At 35.3% G+C, this 17383-nt stretch overlaps 1 protein-coding gene across 1 annotated transcript; it reads left to right on the top strand.

The window, feature by feature from the left end:
- Window positions 1-9123: 9123 nt before the first annotated feature.
- Window positions 9124-15645, top strand: LOC109811267 (Pentatricopeptide repeat (PPR) superfamily protein). The gene is made up of 3 exons (XM_083069774.1): window positions 9124-9355; window positions 9991-10211; window positions 12028-15645. The coding sequence occupies exons 1-3, from the start codon at window positions 9124-9126 to the stop codon at window positions 15643-15645; spliced, it is 4071 nt and encodes a 1356-aa protein (XP_082925900.1).
- The last annotated feature ends 1738 nt before the right edge of the window (window positions 15646-17383 follow it).

The following is a 17383-nucleotide window of genomic DNA, read 5'->3' as shown; positions in this document are numbered from 1 at the left end:
TGCTGAATCATTTTGACAGATACACTTGTGGCCTAATTTGCATCTGGCATATTGGAAATTCATTAACCGACAATTGGTAAATAAGTTTTTCCTATTTTTCAATCAGAAATACGTTGACAACTTGAATTTTGCCAAGCAAAATTAATACAAGAAGAAATTCACATTCTTGATGTAATTTATTACAATACTCCAATTAATTAATGAGACTGTGTTTCTTCTTCAAGGGGTCTTTCCATCAATGTGTTGAACTTCTTATTAAGTTCTTCCAAACTCTTTAGATATTCCTTTGTCATTGGACCTTTCATCCTTTCATGAAGTTCCTCTTTGTCCTCATTGTAGTCCTCTGTATGATCAAGACAATTAGGAAATTCTTTCAAACTCCGAAATTAGATTTGAAACATTGTCCCTTAGTTTCCATTTGAACCACCCCTTTGCTTATGTTTGAATTTTTCTAGGTAACTTGAGAAAGGGAAATATGGAAACTTGATGAACAAATGCAAAAAAAAAAAAAAAAAGTGTTGCAAAATGTTGAGAACCTCATGAGAAAGAATGAATAAAAAACATTTTGAATGGGAAAATAAATGATAAAAAAAAAGGAATAGAAATGAAAAAATAAAACATTTTTGATATATTGACAAAGGTACCAAGATTTTTATCATCAGCCTTTTGCATATCCTTTCTTCTATTTTCCTACCTTTTCTTTTAGAGTTAATCACCTATACATTGTCAGTGTAAATTTTTTTTATACTGACAACTAATTATATCTTTTAATTGTGTCATGTCACTATTAAAAGTAAATGTATTTATAGTGACATGACATAATTAAAGGATATAATTGGTTGCTAGTATAAAAAAAATTTACACTGGTAATATATAAGTGATTAACTCTTTCTTTTATTTCTTCCTCTTGTTCCAAACAAGTAGAGTGAATGAAGGCTTCCCACTTTTCCTTCCTTTCTCATTTTCCATTTTTTCCCAATAGAAACATACACAACATAAAGAATATATGAAAAAAATTGCTTCTTCAAATTTGGGATAGGGATCTCTATCTATTGAGAAGATTTGAAACACAATATATTTAAAGAAGGCAAACATTAAATGCTCAAATTATGCTAACGAAGTCGAATGGCTGGCCAGAAACAGAATCCTTTTCTAATATGAGTATTCATAATCACATGTATAAATGTTGAGATCTCTTATCTATCACCATCTTTACACATATATTTCTTTCAATATTTTTATTAAGTACATGTTAAATGAAACTTAAACTCGTTCTGTATTTTTTTTTATTGATTATTTTAATATGTACAATGATAATTGTTTTATGGAGGATATTGATCCTTTTTTTTTTTTTAATGTAGGATATCGATCTAATGATGGTGTATTAAATATTTTAGGTTATTAGAAGTTTCTTGTTAGACTTTTTTTTTATTATCTATTGGAATTATAAAATAGGACAAATAGCACCGAGGTAAGATAATGCAAGTCTATTCCAGCTGATTCTTTCAAAAATTGTATTTTACCATCACATTGATTCTTGAAATTAAAAACAAGTTAAATAAGTCTTTTGATTTTTTTAAAGAATTCATTTAACTCTATAAATTTTTTAAAATTATTTTCCTAATTATGACATAAGTCTCTAAACTAGGTATAAAAAATGGTTGATATTAAAAATTTAATGGTGGTCTAACCATACACTAACTTCTTATCATTTCCTTGTCATTCCAGTTGTGTTTGATACTAAAGAAATAGCAAAGAAATAGTAAATAAAGAACAAAAATAATATCGAAGAAATGAGATGGTAAGTTTAATACAAAAGAAATGTGTCCGTGTATAGGTAAAATATATGGCACTTTCTTCGAAGGACCACTTCTCTAAAGAAGTAGTGTATCGGTGAACAAGTTTTTAAAGTGCTATAATAAATATTTTGAAATACATGTCCAACTGTTTGACACCATTGAATATATTTTTTTTAAAAATAAATGATGTAGATTAAGACAAGTTGAAAAAAATGGTTTTATAATAAACTTTTTTATATTATCGAAATGTCAATTTTGACCTATAATATTGAAGTCATGAATTGTCCCAGTGTTTCTTGTCCTCCTGACCCTCTTAATGCCACCAATGCATTTTAGGACACAGATGTAACGAAGGAGACACCATTTGTGTTGAAAATATGTAACATTGTCGGTTATGTTATTTTTGAAATGTGCCATTGTTAGAAGATATGTGTTGGTTTAGTTTATAAAAATATAACTGTTGATGCAGTACACCATGACTAAGACTTGGTTTGTGGCGATCTAAACCTAATTATTACAAATATGCAAAACAAAATAATGTTAATTAGTTGTTTATGGAGGAAAAGGAATGGTGGTTGGCGTTGATTTGAATGCTAGTTTTAAAGGAAGAGATATCCATCAGTGACTGTTTCGGTCTAGTGGAATTTAGCATCTTGGTTACCGGTGGCCAGTGACACCTTCTCGAAAGAGACTAAGACGAAGAAGAAGACATATAACGAGAAGTAACTTCCAATTTCAATTTTCAAGTTTCGAATCAATTATTGTTAATTACTATGGAAGAATAATATTATAATTAGAATTTTAGAATAATAATATTAATAATGATAGTTGAAATTTCAACGACAATAAACTTCGAGTGAGCTGAAACTCCTACCCAAAGATAATTGCAGTTGAGCCAAGGGCTCAAGCAAGGAATGTAACGCTGCCCTTGTTTCTTCAAAGACAATGGAGATAAGAAGAGAAAAAGGGGAAGGGTATAAAGGTCATTATCATTTATTTATTTATTTTTTTAAAAAACTTAAAAATAAATAAAATATATATATTTTTTGATGGTTCACCCATGAAATACTTGAAGAAGTTCTCCACGGTAGAAAGTACCGTGGGGTCCCCCGGAAACAAATTTTTTCGCTAATATGCAAAGAAATGCACGAGAAATGTTACCATTATTATTTTTTATTTCTCTCTTCCGTTTTTTTTTTTTTTATTTCTTCTGCTTTACTGGTGCTTGTCTCTTGTTTCTCCCATTTCCAGTTTCCAGATCTACTAAGAAGAAGACAGATCTAGTGATACTATTCTCATTTTTTTCTTCTACAACTATTAAAATTATTACTTACTTTTTATTTACATATAATAAAATTATAATCATTAATATTATTCTTTTACAATTTATACAATATTATTTCCACTCTATTTCTCATTTATTTCTATTCACTTATTTATCTCTCTTCTATTTCTTATCTATTTTCATCCCCTAAACCAAACAAAGTGTACCTGTCGTCATCTTCATTTGAGCATCACTGCTCGCCATAAGAGCATTGTCAATCTCTTTACCTCATCATCAAAGCATTGTTGCCAACCATCTTATTAATTACAATGACATTTAAACAAAGACATTTAACGGATCCCATTTCATCTTGTTAATCACCATGACCCAATACCCATTAAGTAAAATTGAAACATCATTGTTGTTTAAATTTGATTTGATTTACTGTACAACAAATTTCAATTGCTACATAATAAAATAAATATGTAATAATAATAATAATACTTCCAAGTTCTAACAAATTTTTAACTAAAAAAATCTCAAATTACATATAATAAACTAAATCAAATGCATAACATCTTTACTACTTAATAAATTATAAATTTCTCACATATAAATCTTATATAACTTATTTAAACTTAACATAAAATATAATAATAATAAATAAATAAAAATTAGGTAAATCAACATATTAATTCATCCTAACTTATCATTTGACCCAATAAACTAGGTGAATTAGATCAAATGAACCAAAAATTAAGATGTTTAACTCAATCCATCAAAGTTTGACATGTAAGCCCATATATCAATATTGAAATCAATATTACATATTTAAGAGATACAAGTCCATTCACTCAAATTAGTATAGCCTTAAAAATTAATGTTTTTAAAATGAGATAAATATTTTCATGTAAAATTATAATTACTTATTTTTATAATTAGAAATAGCCATGCACTTTTTCCGTAATTTTTTTCCATCGAAACATACGTTACTTCACTGGATCGCTTTCACGTTTAAGCCACCCTTCCTTTCTTCACGTCTTAGACCTGATTTTCCGAAATAAAACCAAAAAAGTTGCATGCTATTTCATGCTAGTGTTGGTTCCTTTCTCACTCTTCTAAACCCCAAACACTTAGCCCTTTCCACGTGAATTAAGATCCCTCCAACGTGAACTAAATTTGCAAAGAACACTACTGTATTTTAATGATTGATCAACAACAAAAGTCCCATGTTAACCGTAACGCATGTTATAAAAAAGCCCAAAAGCTAGCATTTTTCTGGCACAAGGCTTAACAATTAACATCAATGTCCACCATGCACCTATTGCACGTGTCCCCAAGAAATCCTCATCCATCATCTTAAGAAAAAATGATGAGCAGCAAGAAAAAACACCAAAGGGCATAATTTATCGACATTTGAATCACTATATATACTCTTAAAACCAAGTCCTATAACCACACTACACATTCAAGATGAATGCAACACTAGCACAAACTATGTCACTTGTGGCATTTCTTATTGCGTTGGTTTGGATCCCAATTGAGGGAAACTCAGCATCATCATCACCAAACACATTGCACCAAAATGATACTAGTGTGCCATCATCACAAATTTCACCATGGTTGAAGAGGAATAATGTTGTGGAAGCAAGAGGTTCAGGGTGCCGTGGCAGGTCATGGGTGTGCAACCCACAAGGAGAATTTCCTCCAAGGAGTTTGTGCTGTAGGAACCTTTGTGTGAATGTGACTTCTGATGGGAACAATTGTGGGTTGTGTGGGATTAGGTGCATTTTCAATTGGGAGTGCTGTGGAGGTTTGTGCACTGACATAAACATCGATTTTTTCAATTGTGGCAAGTGTGGACATGCATGTCCCTTTGGGGCACTTTGCTTGTTTGGTATGTGTGCCTATGCATAGGGATATGGTCCATTGCTTCTTAAGAGCACATGTAATCAAAGTTGCTTATAAGCAATCCTTCGTGTCATATTACTGTTACATCAGCTTTGATTCATTTTATGGGTTGTTTAAATTTTAGTAAAATTATTTGTAAAAATAATTTTGCTAAAATTTAAACAATCCATAAAGTGAGTCATAATTGATTGACAGTAATATAACACATGAAGTTGCTTATAAACAACTCCATTGCATGCTCTAAGTCACCCCACATGAAAATGCAATTTAATTATAAGAATCTCCTTGTATTGAAAACGTAGTTCTGTGGTCGCATATGAAGGAATTATGTGCCTTTTTGTTTGCTGTTTTGTTATGTCAATTCAAAACATCACGAGAAGAGATGTTGTGTGAAATACAAAATATATAATATTTATTTATATATATATATTTTGTATATTTCATGTTGTCTAAATATGTAACGTAAGCAATTATTTGCCTGTTTCTATACTATTACGTATTTACGTTCGCGGTGTCACGTGATTTAGAAAAACTGGGGAAATGTAATGTAAATGCGTGTACACTCCAATTAGGGTACACTGAGGTGGAAGGAAGATAAAAGTTGAAAGGAAAAGAAATATATAAAGAGAAAGTGATAAATATAATAAGCAACATAAAAGAGAAAAATTGATCGAGAGAAAATTATTTTTTATTTAATTAGTGACAAATCATTGGCTTAATTAGATCTTATCCTCTTAAATAAGGTGAGTCTTGTAAATAAAAAAAATAAATTACATTAAATGTCAAATAATTTTTTGTGTGGAAATTAGTCATTAATAATAAAGTTAAAAGAAGATTATTCATAATAAAATTAATAAATACCTTATATTAATAATATAATTGAAAAAACTTTGATATTTATTTTTATATTTTATATTTATTTTATGAGTGATGATTTTTGAACATCCTAAAAAAATATAAAAAAATATAAGGTAGCTTAAATTTCCTGGATTTAAATGAAAAATAGGAATGCTGTGAAAAAAAAATGAAGAATAGGAAATAAATTCAAGTAAATGCACTGCTATAATATAATGTAATATATATATATATATATATATATATTAATAATAGTAATTATTATTATTATAATATGTATATATATATATATATTATATTTTTTCTTCTAAGTATCACCCACCTACTTAAATAGGGAAAAAAAGTGTAAGTACAAACATATATTTTTTTAATCTTAAATGTATAAACAAATATTTAAAATATAAAAAAAATATTATCTATGCATCATTATCTATAACGAATAATTACCTCCTTTGTTACCTGTCATGTGTCTGTTTAGATAAGGATAATTTAATATCTTGTATGTCAATCTTAGCTACAAGAGTTTGCTCCTGATGGTCTACTCCAAACATCACTTATCAACTTTTTGCTTTATTTTATTTTATATATATATATATATATATATATCTCAAGTGTAGAAAATAATTCTTTGTGAATTCATGAATTTAATAATTACACTTAATGTTAAATTGTACTATTCGTACTCTACCTTTTTTTCTCTAAAATTTTAAATAAAAAATATCACTCTATTATACTAAAAAAAAAATTTAGAATTAGAGAATATTTTTAAAATTTGGTTATTATTATCTATTTTTAAAGATCATCATTTAACAACCATAAAAAAAGAATCTAACATGAAAAATGTTGTTTATTTAATATTTATAATAAAATAAATATTTAAAAAGTCACAAATTCATTAATATTTTATATATTCACACACTAAAATAATAATATTCTCAATAAAAATTAATCATTATTTATAACTATAGGTATTATATTGTACTGGAAAGGCATATGCCATACATCTTGGCCACCACCAAAACCGAATACTCCCTTTGAACTTAGCATAGGTCGAAGTGTAGCCGAAGAAAACATGGGATATCATAAAAAACGAACACCCTATTCAATCCTAGCAGAAGTCGAAGGGGTAACCAAAAGAAGGCAAACCAGGACGGTCTAATGAATATTAACGAGTACCTAATCAAGAGCTAGGCCGAATACCCCTTTTACCAAGAGATCAACTAGAAAGGTATTCGACACCTCGAGAACTAGACAAAAACTATTAGAAGAGGAAACAAAATAGCAATGTCCATGCTAAATCAACATTAAGGTTAAATTAAGATTAATCCTTAATTACTCGTTCTCCGTGACAAAAGACTTACTAGACTCAAATACGTCACTATAAATATATCTGATAGAACAGGAACATGTATAATCATTTAATACTATAATTTTTATTGTTCTATACCAAATACTCACTTGATTTTCAGAGTATTTTTGCAGGTACCCTCCTCACTACTTGAAGAGAAGATTCAGTTAACATAATAAACTCGGAAGAGCAATCACCTACAAAGACAATAAGAGTGTTTCCCCTCAACAACACATATTATGTATAGTTACTAAAAAAAAAGTATCGTAAAACGATGCATAATAAGAAAAATGACATATACATTATTAGTTCAATTAAATATAAAAATTATATTGTGTTATTAAAAAATAAAAGTTAAATCAGATGTTTTAATAATTGAGACTGAATTTAAATAAATTGCGGGAGTAATTGAGTTGAATCCTGTACCGTGGTGGTCTCCCATTGGCCGACCATATTGGCCGATCAGAGGCAGGTCAGTAAAATGCCGATCACACAAGAGGGATCCAAATATGGGGAGATTAATTGGCTCACTTGGACAATCAATAAGATCCCACGATCCGTGGGAACGGTAATAAATACCGGGAGTTACGAGTCCATAATGGGGCGTGATTTATGGGATCATAAGTGCGATTCATGTCTATAACGTCACACCGTTATATATAGCAATGATTAGGTCTAAGGCGGCAGGTTACTCTCATCGAATGTTCTAGGTCAGGACTGCTGTCAAGTTCTTTTAGCTCGGCATCGCTAAAGGTGCTTCGGCGGCGGTCTCCAATACCGGAACATTTTGGCGCCCACCGTGGGGCAGATAAAACTGCATCCCACACCTTTGTTGTTGGACGTGAGCAGAAAGTCTCAATACGAGGAGTGAGAGAAGTCGTAGGAAGTAGGAACACACTACATGCAACAGCATATCCAGATTCACTCATTCATTCATCATCGCCAACTATCTCCATAATTCACGCTTACTGGTCAATACCATGTGTCAATATGATACACCTTTTCTTCTTCTGACTATTCACTGACGCTGCACCACCACTTTCATCTTTGGTTTGGTAAGATCAAAAAAGAAAAATCCCACCTTTTGCTTGTGTTCTTGAGAAAGTCACTGTTTTGTTAATACCCATGTGCTATATTCATGTTATTCCCGACATCACATGTTCAAAAATTGATTTGGAAGCCCTGTTAGATCTCGGGGTGATTCACGTTGTGTCACGAGATTTTCTGAGGTTTTGATGACCATGTGGTAAATTCCACCCCTTTGTGTTCGGTGTTGACTTTATTTGCATCCAAAATTGGATCTTACAACGGGGTGGTTGGTTGCCATAGAAGATTTGATTTGATTTGATTTTATGTTATTTTTTTTTGTTGGTTTTAATTTGTAAGGAAGATGCAATCAAGGGGTGTGCCCCTTGAAGAGAGAACGAGAGGTGGCGGGCGGAGAGATTTCCAAACCCAAACACTGGCCATCCGATAAGGCCGCAACAAAGAAACTGATTCACAAAGAAAAAAAAAAAAAGCCCAGTGGTTTCACGAGAAAGCTGCGCAACGGAACCCATCTTCACGTGACCTCACCTCACCTCACCTCACTCTCTTTCTTTGATTCAAAATCACTCACTCTTACTGTTTTCCTTCCAATCGGATCCACCATGAGGGACAAGGACAAAGAAAAAGAGACAGAGAAGAAGAAGTACCCTATCGGCGCCGAGCATTACCTTCTCTACGAGGAGATTGGCCAAGGCGTAAGCGCTTTCGTGCACCGGGCGCTATGCGTTCCCTTCAACGAGGTCGTCGCCATCAAAATCCTCGACTTCGAACGTGACAATCGCGATCTCAACAACGTTTCTCGTGAGGCCCAGACCACGATCCTCGTCGATCACCCTAACGTCCTCAAATCGCACTGCTCCTTCGTCGCCGAGCACAATCTTTAGGTGGTTATGCCGTTCATGGCCGGCGGTTCATGCCTCCACATATTGAAAGCCGCGCATCCCGATGATTTTGAAGAGGTTGTCATTGCAACCATTCTCAAAGAGGCATTGAAGGGTTTGGAGTATCTTCACCATCACGGACACATCCACCGTGACGTCAAAGCCGGTAACATTCTCATTGATTTGCGCGGCACCGTTAAACTCGGCAATTTCGGTGTTTCTGCCTGCCTATTAGATTCCGGGGACCTTGGTGCGAAAGCACTTTAAGGTCGGCACGAACCTTGGTGCAAAGAGCACTTTAAGGTCGACATTTGAATGACCCAAACCTTGGTGTGAAGAGCACTTTAAGGTCGGCATTTCGATGATCAATCCCTTGGTGTGAAGAGCACTTTAAGGTCGACATTTGAATGACCCAAACCTTGGTGTGAAGAGCACTTTAAGGTCGGCATTTCGACGATCAATCCCTTGGTGTGAAGAGCACTTTAAGGTCGACATTTGAACGACTCGAACCTTGGTGTGAAGAGCACTTTAAGGTCGGCATTTCAATGACCCAAACCTTGGTGTAAAGAGCACTTTAAGGTCGGCATTTCGACGATCAATCCCTTGGTGTGAAGAGCACTTTAAGGTCGACATTTGAATGACCCAAACCTTGGCGTGAAGAGCGCTTTAAGGTCGGCACAGTCTACACCTTGGCGTGAAGAGCGCTTTAAGGTAGACACGTTCAACAATCTACACCTTGGCGTGAAGAGCGCTTTAAGGTCGGCACAGTCTACACCTTGGCGTGAAGAGCGCTTTAAGGTAGACACGTTCAACAATCTACACCTTGGCGTGAAGAGCGCTTTAAGGTCAGCACAATCTACACCTTGGCGTGAATAACGCTTTAAGGTAGACACGTTCAACAATCTACACCTTGGCGTGAAGAGCGCTTTAAGGTAGACACGTTCAACAATTTACACCTTGGCGTGAAGAGCGCTTTAAGGGCGGCACAGTCTACACCTTGGCGTGAAGAGCGCTTTAAGGTAGACACGTTCAACAATCTACACCTTGGCGTGAAGAGCGCTTTAAGATCGGCACAGTCTACACCTTGGCGTGAGGAGCGCTTTAAGGTAGACACGTTCAACAATCTACACCTTGGCGTGAAGAGCGCTTTAAGGTCGGCACAATCCATACTTCAGCGAAAAAAACCCTTCAAGGTCGGCATTTTAACGACCCATACATTGGCCACGACGTCGCATTAACGGCGGATTTTAACAACCTGTACATTGGCGAAAAAACGCCCTTCAAGGTCGACAATCTAACGATCTACGTCTCTTGGCGTCAAAGCATCTTAAGATCAAAATTTTTCAACAATCTACACCTTGGCGTGAAGAGCGCTTTAAGGTCGACATTCTTAATAATCTACACCTTGGCGTGAAAAGCGCTTTAAGATCGACATTTTAACGATCTATACCTTGGCGTGAAAAGCGTTTTAAGGTCAGAATTTTATTTTTTACAATCTAGACCTTGGCGTAACAAACGCTTTAAGGTCAGAAATTTAGACGATCTACACCTTGGCGTGAAGAGCGCTTTAAGGTCGGAATTTTCTACAATCTCCACCTTGCCGTGAAGAGCACTTTAAGGTCGGAATTTATATGATCAAAAACCTTGGTGTGAAGAGCACCTTAAGGGCGGCATTTATACGATCAAAACCTTGGTGTGAAGAGCACTTTAAGGTCAGAATTTAGACGACCCAAAACCTTAGTGTGAATAGCACTTTAAGGTCGGAAAAGGTCAACAAAGCGCCTATCTAACATGCTCTTCGCACCTTAGTCCTCGATCATGGAGGGCTATGTACCGTGGTGGTCCCCCATTGGCCGACCATATTGGCCGATCCAAGGCACGTCAGTAAAATACCGATCTAACATGCTCTTCGCACCTTAGTGCTCGAGCATGGAGGGCTATGTACCGTGGTGGTCTCCCATTGGCCGACCATATTGGCCAATCCAAGGCACGTCAGTAAAATACCGATTTAACATGCTCTTCGCACCTTAGTGCTCGAGCATGGAGGGCTATGTACCGTGGTGGTCTCCCATTGGCCGACCATATTGGCCGATCTAAGGCACGTCAGTAAAATACCGATTTAACATGCTCTTCGCACCTTAGTGCTCGAGCATGGAGGGCTATGTACCGTGGTGGTCTCCCATTGGCCGACCATATTGGTCGATCCAAGGCACGTCAGTAAAATACCGATCTAACATGTTCTTCGCACCTTAGTGCTCGAGCATGGAAGGCTATGTACCGTGGTGGTCTCCCATTGGCCGACCATATTGGCCAATCCAAGGCACGTTAGTAAAATACCGATTTAACATGCTCTTCGCACCTTAGTGCTCGAGCATGGAGGGCTATGTACCGTGGTGGTCTCCCATTGGCCGACCATATTGGTCGATCCAAGGCACGTCAGTAAAATACCGATCTAACATGCTCTTCGCACCTTAGTGCTCGAGCATGGAGGGTTATGTACCGTGATGGTCTCCCATTGGCCGACCATATTGGCCGATCCAAGGCACGTCAGTAAAATACCGATCTAACATGCTCTTTGCACCTTAGTGCTCGAGCATGGAGGGCTATGTACCGTGGTGGTCTCCCATTGGTCGACCATATTGGTCGATCAGAGGCAGGTCAGTAAAATGCCGATCACACAAGAGGGATCCAAATATGGGGAGATTAACTGGCTCACTCGGACAATCAATAAGATCCCACGATCCGTGGGAACGGTAATAAATACCGGGAGTTACGAGTCCATAATGGGGCGTGATTTATGGGATTATAAGTGCGATTCATGTCTATAACGTCACACCGTTATATATAGCAATGATTAGGTCTAAGACGGCAGATTACTCTCATCGAATGTTCTAGGTCAAGACTGCTGTCAAGTTCTTTTAGCTCGGTATTGCTAAGGGTTCTTCGGTAGCAGTTGCCGCAATCTATTGTATAGTTGAATCTGTTCCTCATCGAATGCTCCACTCTCTCTCCGCTCTCCGCCGCCGCCGCCGCCGCCATTTCTCAACCTGCACCATCAGCTTCCCTTCCCTTCTCCGCCCCAACGCCTCTCTCAGGCCCCATCTCTCCGACCTCGCCCTCGCGCTCCCCGAAGCCACCCGCACGTGCTGGCGCCTCCCCGCGCCGGGCCCCTCGCACGTGCTGCACCTCTTGCTCGCTTCCCGCTCCCACTTTCTCACGCCCCAAAAGGTTCGATCTTTGTGGCAAGTTTTCAAATGGGTCGCTCGCGGAAACGCGCATTTCGCTTCTCAGCAGCACCTCTCGCAGTCGCGCGAAATCATGGCTTCGCTGGTCGTGCGAGCGGGGCTGTTCAAAGAAGCCGAGGAGCTGCTTTTCGCGGTGGAAAGTGATCATTTTTTTGATGATCTCGTTAAAGGGTATGTCGCCGCGAGAGATTGGGAAAAGGGTGTTTTTGTTTATGATTTTATGAAGGGTAAAGGGAAGGTTCCTTCGAGGGGTTGTTATGGGGTTTTGGTTGATCTCTTGGTAAAGGTGAAAAAGACGGGTCTTGCATCTCGGGTGGGTTTTGATTTGGTGGGTTTGGGTGTACCGTTGAGTTTTGAGGAAATGAGGGTATTGGAGAAGGTTATGGTGTTACTTTGCGTTGATGGGAAGATTCAGGAAGCTAGGAACATGGTGAAGAAGGTGTTGGTTCTTAACACTGGGGTTAGTGGATTGGTTTTTGATGAAATTGCGTTTGGATATTGTGATAGGAAGGACTTCAAAGATTTGATTAGTTTCTTTGTTGAGGTGAAGTGTGCCCCTAGTGTGAGGGTTGCTAATAGAGTCATGGATTCGTTGTGTGTGAGTTATGGTGTAGAGAGGGCAAGGTTGTTTTTGCTAGAGCTAGAGAGTTTAGGTTTTAGTCCTGATGAAGTAACCTATGGGATATTGATTGGTTGGAGTTGTCGCCAAGGGAAGATGAAGAATGCGTTGAGTTGTTTATCAGTTATGCTGTCGAAAAGCCTTGTGCCGCGTGTTTATACTTATAATGCTCTTATAAGTGGGTTGTTTAAGGTAGGTATGTTGGATAGTGCATGGGACATTCTTGATGAAATGACTGAGAGGGGGACACGGCCTGATATTTCGACTTTCAGAGTTCTTATAGCAGGGTATTGTAAGTCTAGGCGGTTTGATAAGGTGAAACTTTTGATTGGTGAGATGGAGAACTGTGGATTGATTAAACTTTCTTCGGTGGAGAATCCGATTTCAAAGGCTTTTCAGATTTTGGGCTTGGACCCTTTGAGTGTGAAGTTGAAACGAGACAATGATGGAAGACTTTCGAAAACGGAGTTCTTTGATGATGTTGGAAATGGACTTTATTTGGATGCAGATGTTGATGAGTATGAGAAGCACATTACCTTGGATCTTGAAGAATCCATGCTACCCAACTTCAATTCAGCTGTTAAGAAGGAGTTGTGCAATGGTAACCTAAAAGATGCATTGGTTTTGGTTGAAGAAATGCTTTGGTGGGGACAAGAATTGTTGTTGCCTGAATTCTCGAAGTTAGTGAGGCAACTTTGTTCATCTCGGTCACAAATCAAGTCAGTGACCAATCTTTTGGAGAAAATGCCTAAGTCTGCCCATAAACTTGACCCGGAAAGTCTCAATTTGGTTGTACAGGCATACAGCAAGAAAGGCTTAATGTGTAAAGCGAAAAATATACTGGATGAAATGCTTCAAAACAAATTTCATGTCAAGAACGAGACATATACTGCCATATTAACGCCTTCATGCAAGAAAGGAAACATGAAGGACTTCAATTATTACTGGGATGCTGCTTGCAGAAATAAATGGTTACCAAGCTTGGATGACTTTAAACGTCTTGTTGTCCATATCTGCCATCAGAAAATGCTCAAGGAAGCATCACAGTTTCTTGAAATCATGCTTTTATCATACCCTGACCTAAAGTCAGATGTATGCCATGTGTTTCTAGAAGTACTTTCTAGTAGGGGCCTTACAGACACCGCAATTGTAGTTTTAAAGCAACTACAACCCTCTTTCATCATGGATCATGCTGGTTATAATATTCTTATAAGGGGCTTATGTAATGAGGAAAAATTTTCTCTAGCCTTTACAATGTTGGATGATATGCTAGATAGAGATTTGGCACCTAGTTTGGATGTTTCGGTCTTGTTAATCCCTCAATTGTGCAAGGCTCATAAATATGACAATGCTATTGCATTGAAAGATATCATTATGAAAGAGCATCCTTCTTTTTCTCAGGCTGCAGATTGTGCATTGATATGCGGATTTTGCAATATGGGGAGCATAGGGAAAGCTGACGCTCTGTTCCGTGATATGTTGTCTAAAGGGTTTAGTCCAGATGATGAACTGTGTAACGTGCTTATTCGGAGTCACTGCCAAGCTAATGACTTGAGAAAAGTTGGGGAGCTACTTGGTGTTGCAATAAGAAAGGATTGGGAGCTATCCCTCACTAGTTACAGGAATTTAGTGCAATCAATTTGTAGGAAAGGTAGAGTCAGGTTCGCTCTAAGCTTAAAGAACCTTATACTTGCGCAATATGCACTTGATGGCCTTATCATATATAACATTCTTATCTTCTATCTTTTGTCAGCTGGAAACAGTTTGGTTGTTAATAAGATACTAACTGAAATGGAAGAGAAGAAAATTGCACTTGATGAAGTTGGTCATAATTTTCTTGTATATGGTTTCTTGCAATGTAAAGATTTATCTAGTTCTCTGCATTATCTAACTAACATGATTTCAAAAGGACTCAAACCAAGTAACCGAAGTTTGAGGAAGGTAATAAGCAGCCTGTGTGATGCTGGGGATCTGCAAAAGGCCTTGGAATTGAGTCAAGAAATGAGATTAAGAGGCTGGATGCATGATTCTTCAGTTCAAACTTCTATTGTTGAAAGCCTTCTTTTGTGTGGTAAGATACAAGAAGCAGAAACCTTCTTGGACAGGATGGGAGAGGAATCTCTGACTCCTGATAATATCAATTATGATTACCTGATTAAGTGTTTTTGCCAGCATGGAAGATTGAACAAGGCAGTTCATCTTGTGAATACAATGCTGAAGAAACAAAACATTCCAATTTCCACCAGTTATGACTTTCTCATTCATGGATTCTGTGCACAAAATAAATTAGACATAGCTTTGAATTTTTTCTCTGAGATGTTGAATTGGAATCTCAAACCAAGAATTGATACAGTGGAAATGCTTGTCCATAGATTCTGCCAAGATGGGAAGACAGAACTTGCAGAACAATTCCTAGTGGACATGACTCATGGAGGTGAAACTCCATCCAGAAAAATGTATTGCACTGTGATTAAGAGTTATCACATGGAAAAGAATCTTAGGAAGGCATCAGAGCTCATGCAAGCCATGCAGGAAAGTGGCTTTCAGCCTGACTTTGAGATACATTGGTCCCTCATAAGCAACTTAAACAGTGCCAAAGCAAAGGACACTGCAAAGGGGACCAAGGGATTTTTGTCAAGTCTTCTTTCTAGAAGCGGCTTTCTTCAAAAGAAATGATTCAGAGAAATAGCCCTTCTGTTGTCAAAGGGGTATTTGTTGGTTGCATTTGCAAGTACAATGCCCATTGGGCTTAATTTTTGGGGAAAATTGTTGTGCATAACAATATTTATTAAAGATCAAGAGGATCGTTTAACCACTTTGAGTGTACCAATTCAATTGTAAAGTGAGTTTAACCTCTTTCTATATTTGGATTGGGGACTTCTTGTAAAATTCAGTTTTGGAATAAAATTCACATCTTTAGTTTCTATGTACTATGCATTAATTCTATAGTTCTCGGAAAATAAAATCAAATAGGTGCGACTGAGAATATACAATATATGAGAGTGAATTTACTTATTTTAAAAGTAAGTTTAAATAGATTTATTTAACTTAATAATGCATATTTTATATAAAATTTTAATGATTCAATTGTTAAATAAAATTTTTTTAATGTATAAATTAAATTTGTAACTTTCTATAAAATTTTAAAAAGGCTTAAATATGCTTTTAGTCCCTCAAATTTAGGGTAAATCTATTTTTGATCCCTCAAATTTAAAATTATTGTTTTTAGTCCCTGTAATTTCAAAAAATCTTAATTTAGTCCTTATATTCAAATTTTGTTAAGAAATTTATCAAACATTATTGCATAAAATCTACTTATTGGTGTCCCTATTGGTGAAAATATCACATTAAATCCGGTTGATATTGCATAAATGTCTTAATTAGTCACTTTTAAATATGTTATTGGTGACCTAAGAGACTAAAACAAAATTTTTGAAAATTACAGGGACTAAAAACAACAGTTTTAAATTTGAGGGACCAAAAACAAATTTATCTTAAATTTGATGGACTAAAAACATATTTAAGCCTTTTAAAAATCATATAATATTTTCTTATTTCTGTTAAAATTTATTGTAAATCATCATAAAATAAGGAGAGAAACATTAAATATAATGTTGAATCACTAAGTTTGTATTTTTTTTAATAAATTTAATGAGTGAGAGAATGTGCGTTTAAAAGAGTATGATAGATAAAATGTTGTTAGCATTTCTCTATATTTTTAAATAAAAAGTTTCTATTTTTTATTCATTAATAAGTACACTAATAGGATATTTAATACACATTTTTTTTTATGCTTTTACATGATTTATAAGAATCATAAATCTTAAAATTATGATTCCTAAAAATCATGAAAATCTTGATCATAAGTGTTTGTGATATTGTTTTTAAGTGTTGTATGAAATTAAAGATTTTATTAAATTAAATATTATATGAGAATATTTTTATTGTATTAAAACTATTTTTATTTTAGGAAAGTTAGTTTTTTATCTTGCCATGAAAATAACTTCGTAAAAACATATGTAAAATGACTTTTTTTCGACAAAAAAAAAAAACTTAAGCATAAGTGCTTATGAAAATGTTTTCCAATAATATCATTTTTAAATAACAAATCAAAGTTAAAAAATTAACATTCTTGAAAAAGTAAAAACTTTTTGTACTTAAAAACACTTGTTTTAACATAGTTGCCATTAGAGATGAAAATATGTTAGATTAAATTTGATTTTGATTATAAAATTAAAATATAAATTTGACATATTATTTTTCATAATTTTTTTTCCTAAACTTGACCTAATCTTTTTAAAAATCTAATTTAACTTATTAACTCACTTTAAAGTCTATTTTATATTAATAATATTAAATAAATTAAATTTTAAATAACAAAAAAATTTATTTTTAAATATGTGTGTGAGTGTTT

This window comes from Cajanus cajan, chromosome 2 (genome assembly GCF_000230855.2).
Source record: "Cajanus cajan strain Asha chromosome 2, NIPB_CcT2T_4, whole genome shotgun sequence".
NCBI lineage: Eukaryota > Viridiplantae > Streptophyta > Magnoliopsida > Fabales > Fabaceae > Cajanus > Cajanus cajan.
Note: the sequence above shows the minus strand (reverse complement) of the source record. Positions and strands in the feature narration are given on the sequence as shown.

Coding starts and splice junctions, on each gene's coding strand:
- LOC109811267 (XM_083069774.1), top strand. CDS start 9,124: ATGGCCGGCGGTTCATGCCTCCACATATTGAAAGCCGCGCATCCCGAT. Junction 9,356..9,990: donor ATTAGATTCCGGGGACCTTG/GTGCGAAAGCAC, acceptor TAACGCTTTAAG/GTAGACACGTTCAACAATCT. Junction 10,212..12,027: donor GGCGTGAGGAGCGCTTTAAG/GTAGACACGTTC, acceptor AAGTTCTTTTAG/CTCGGTATTGCTAAGGGTTC.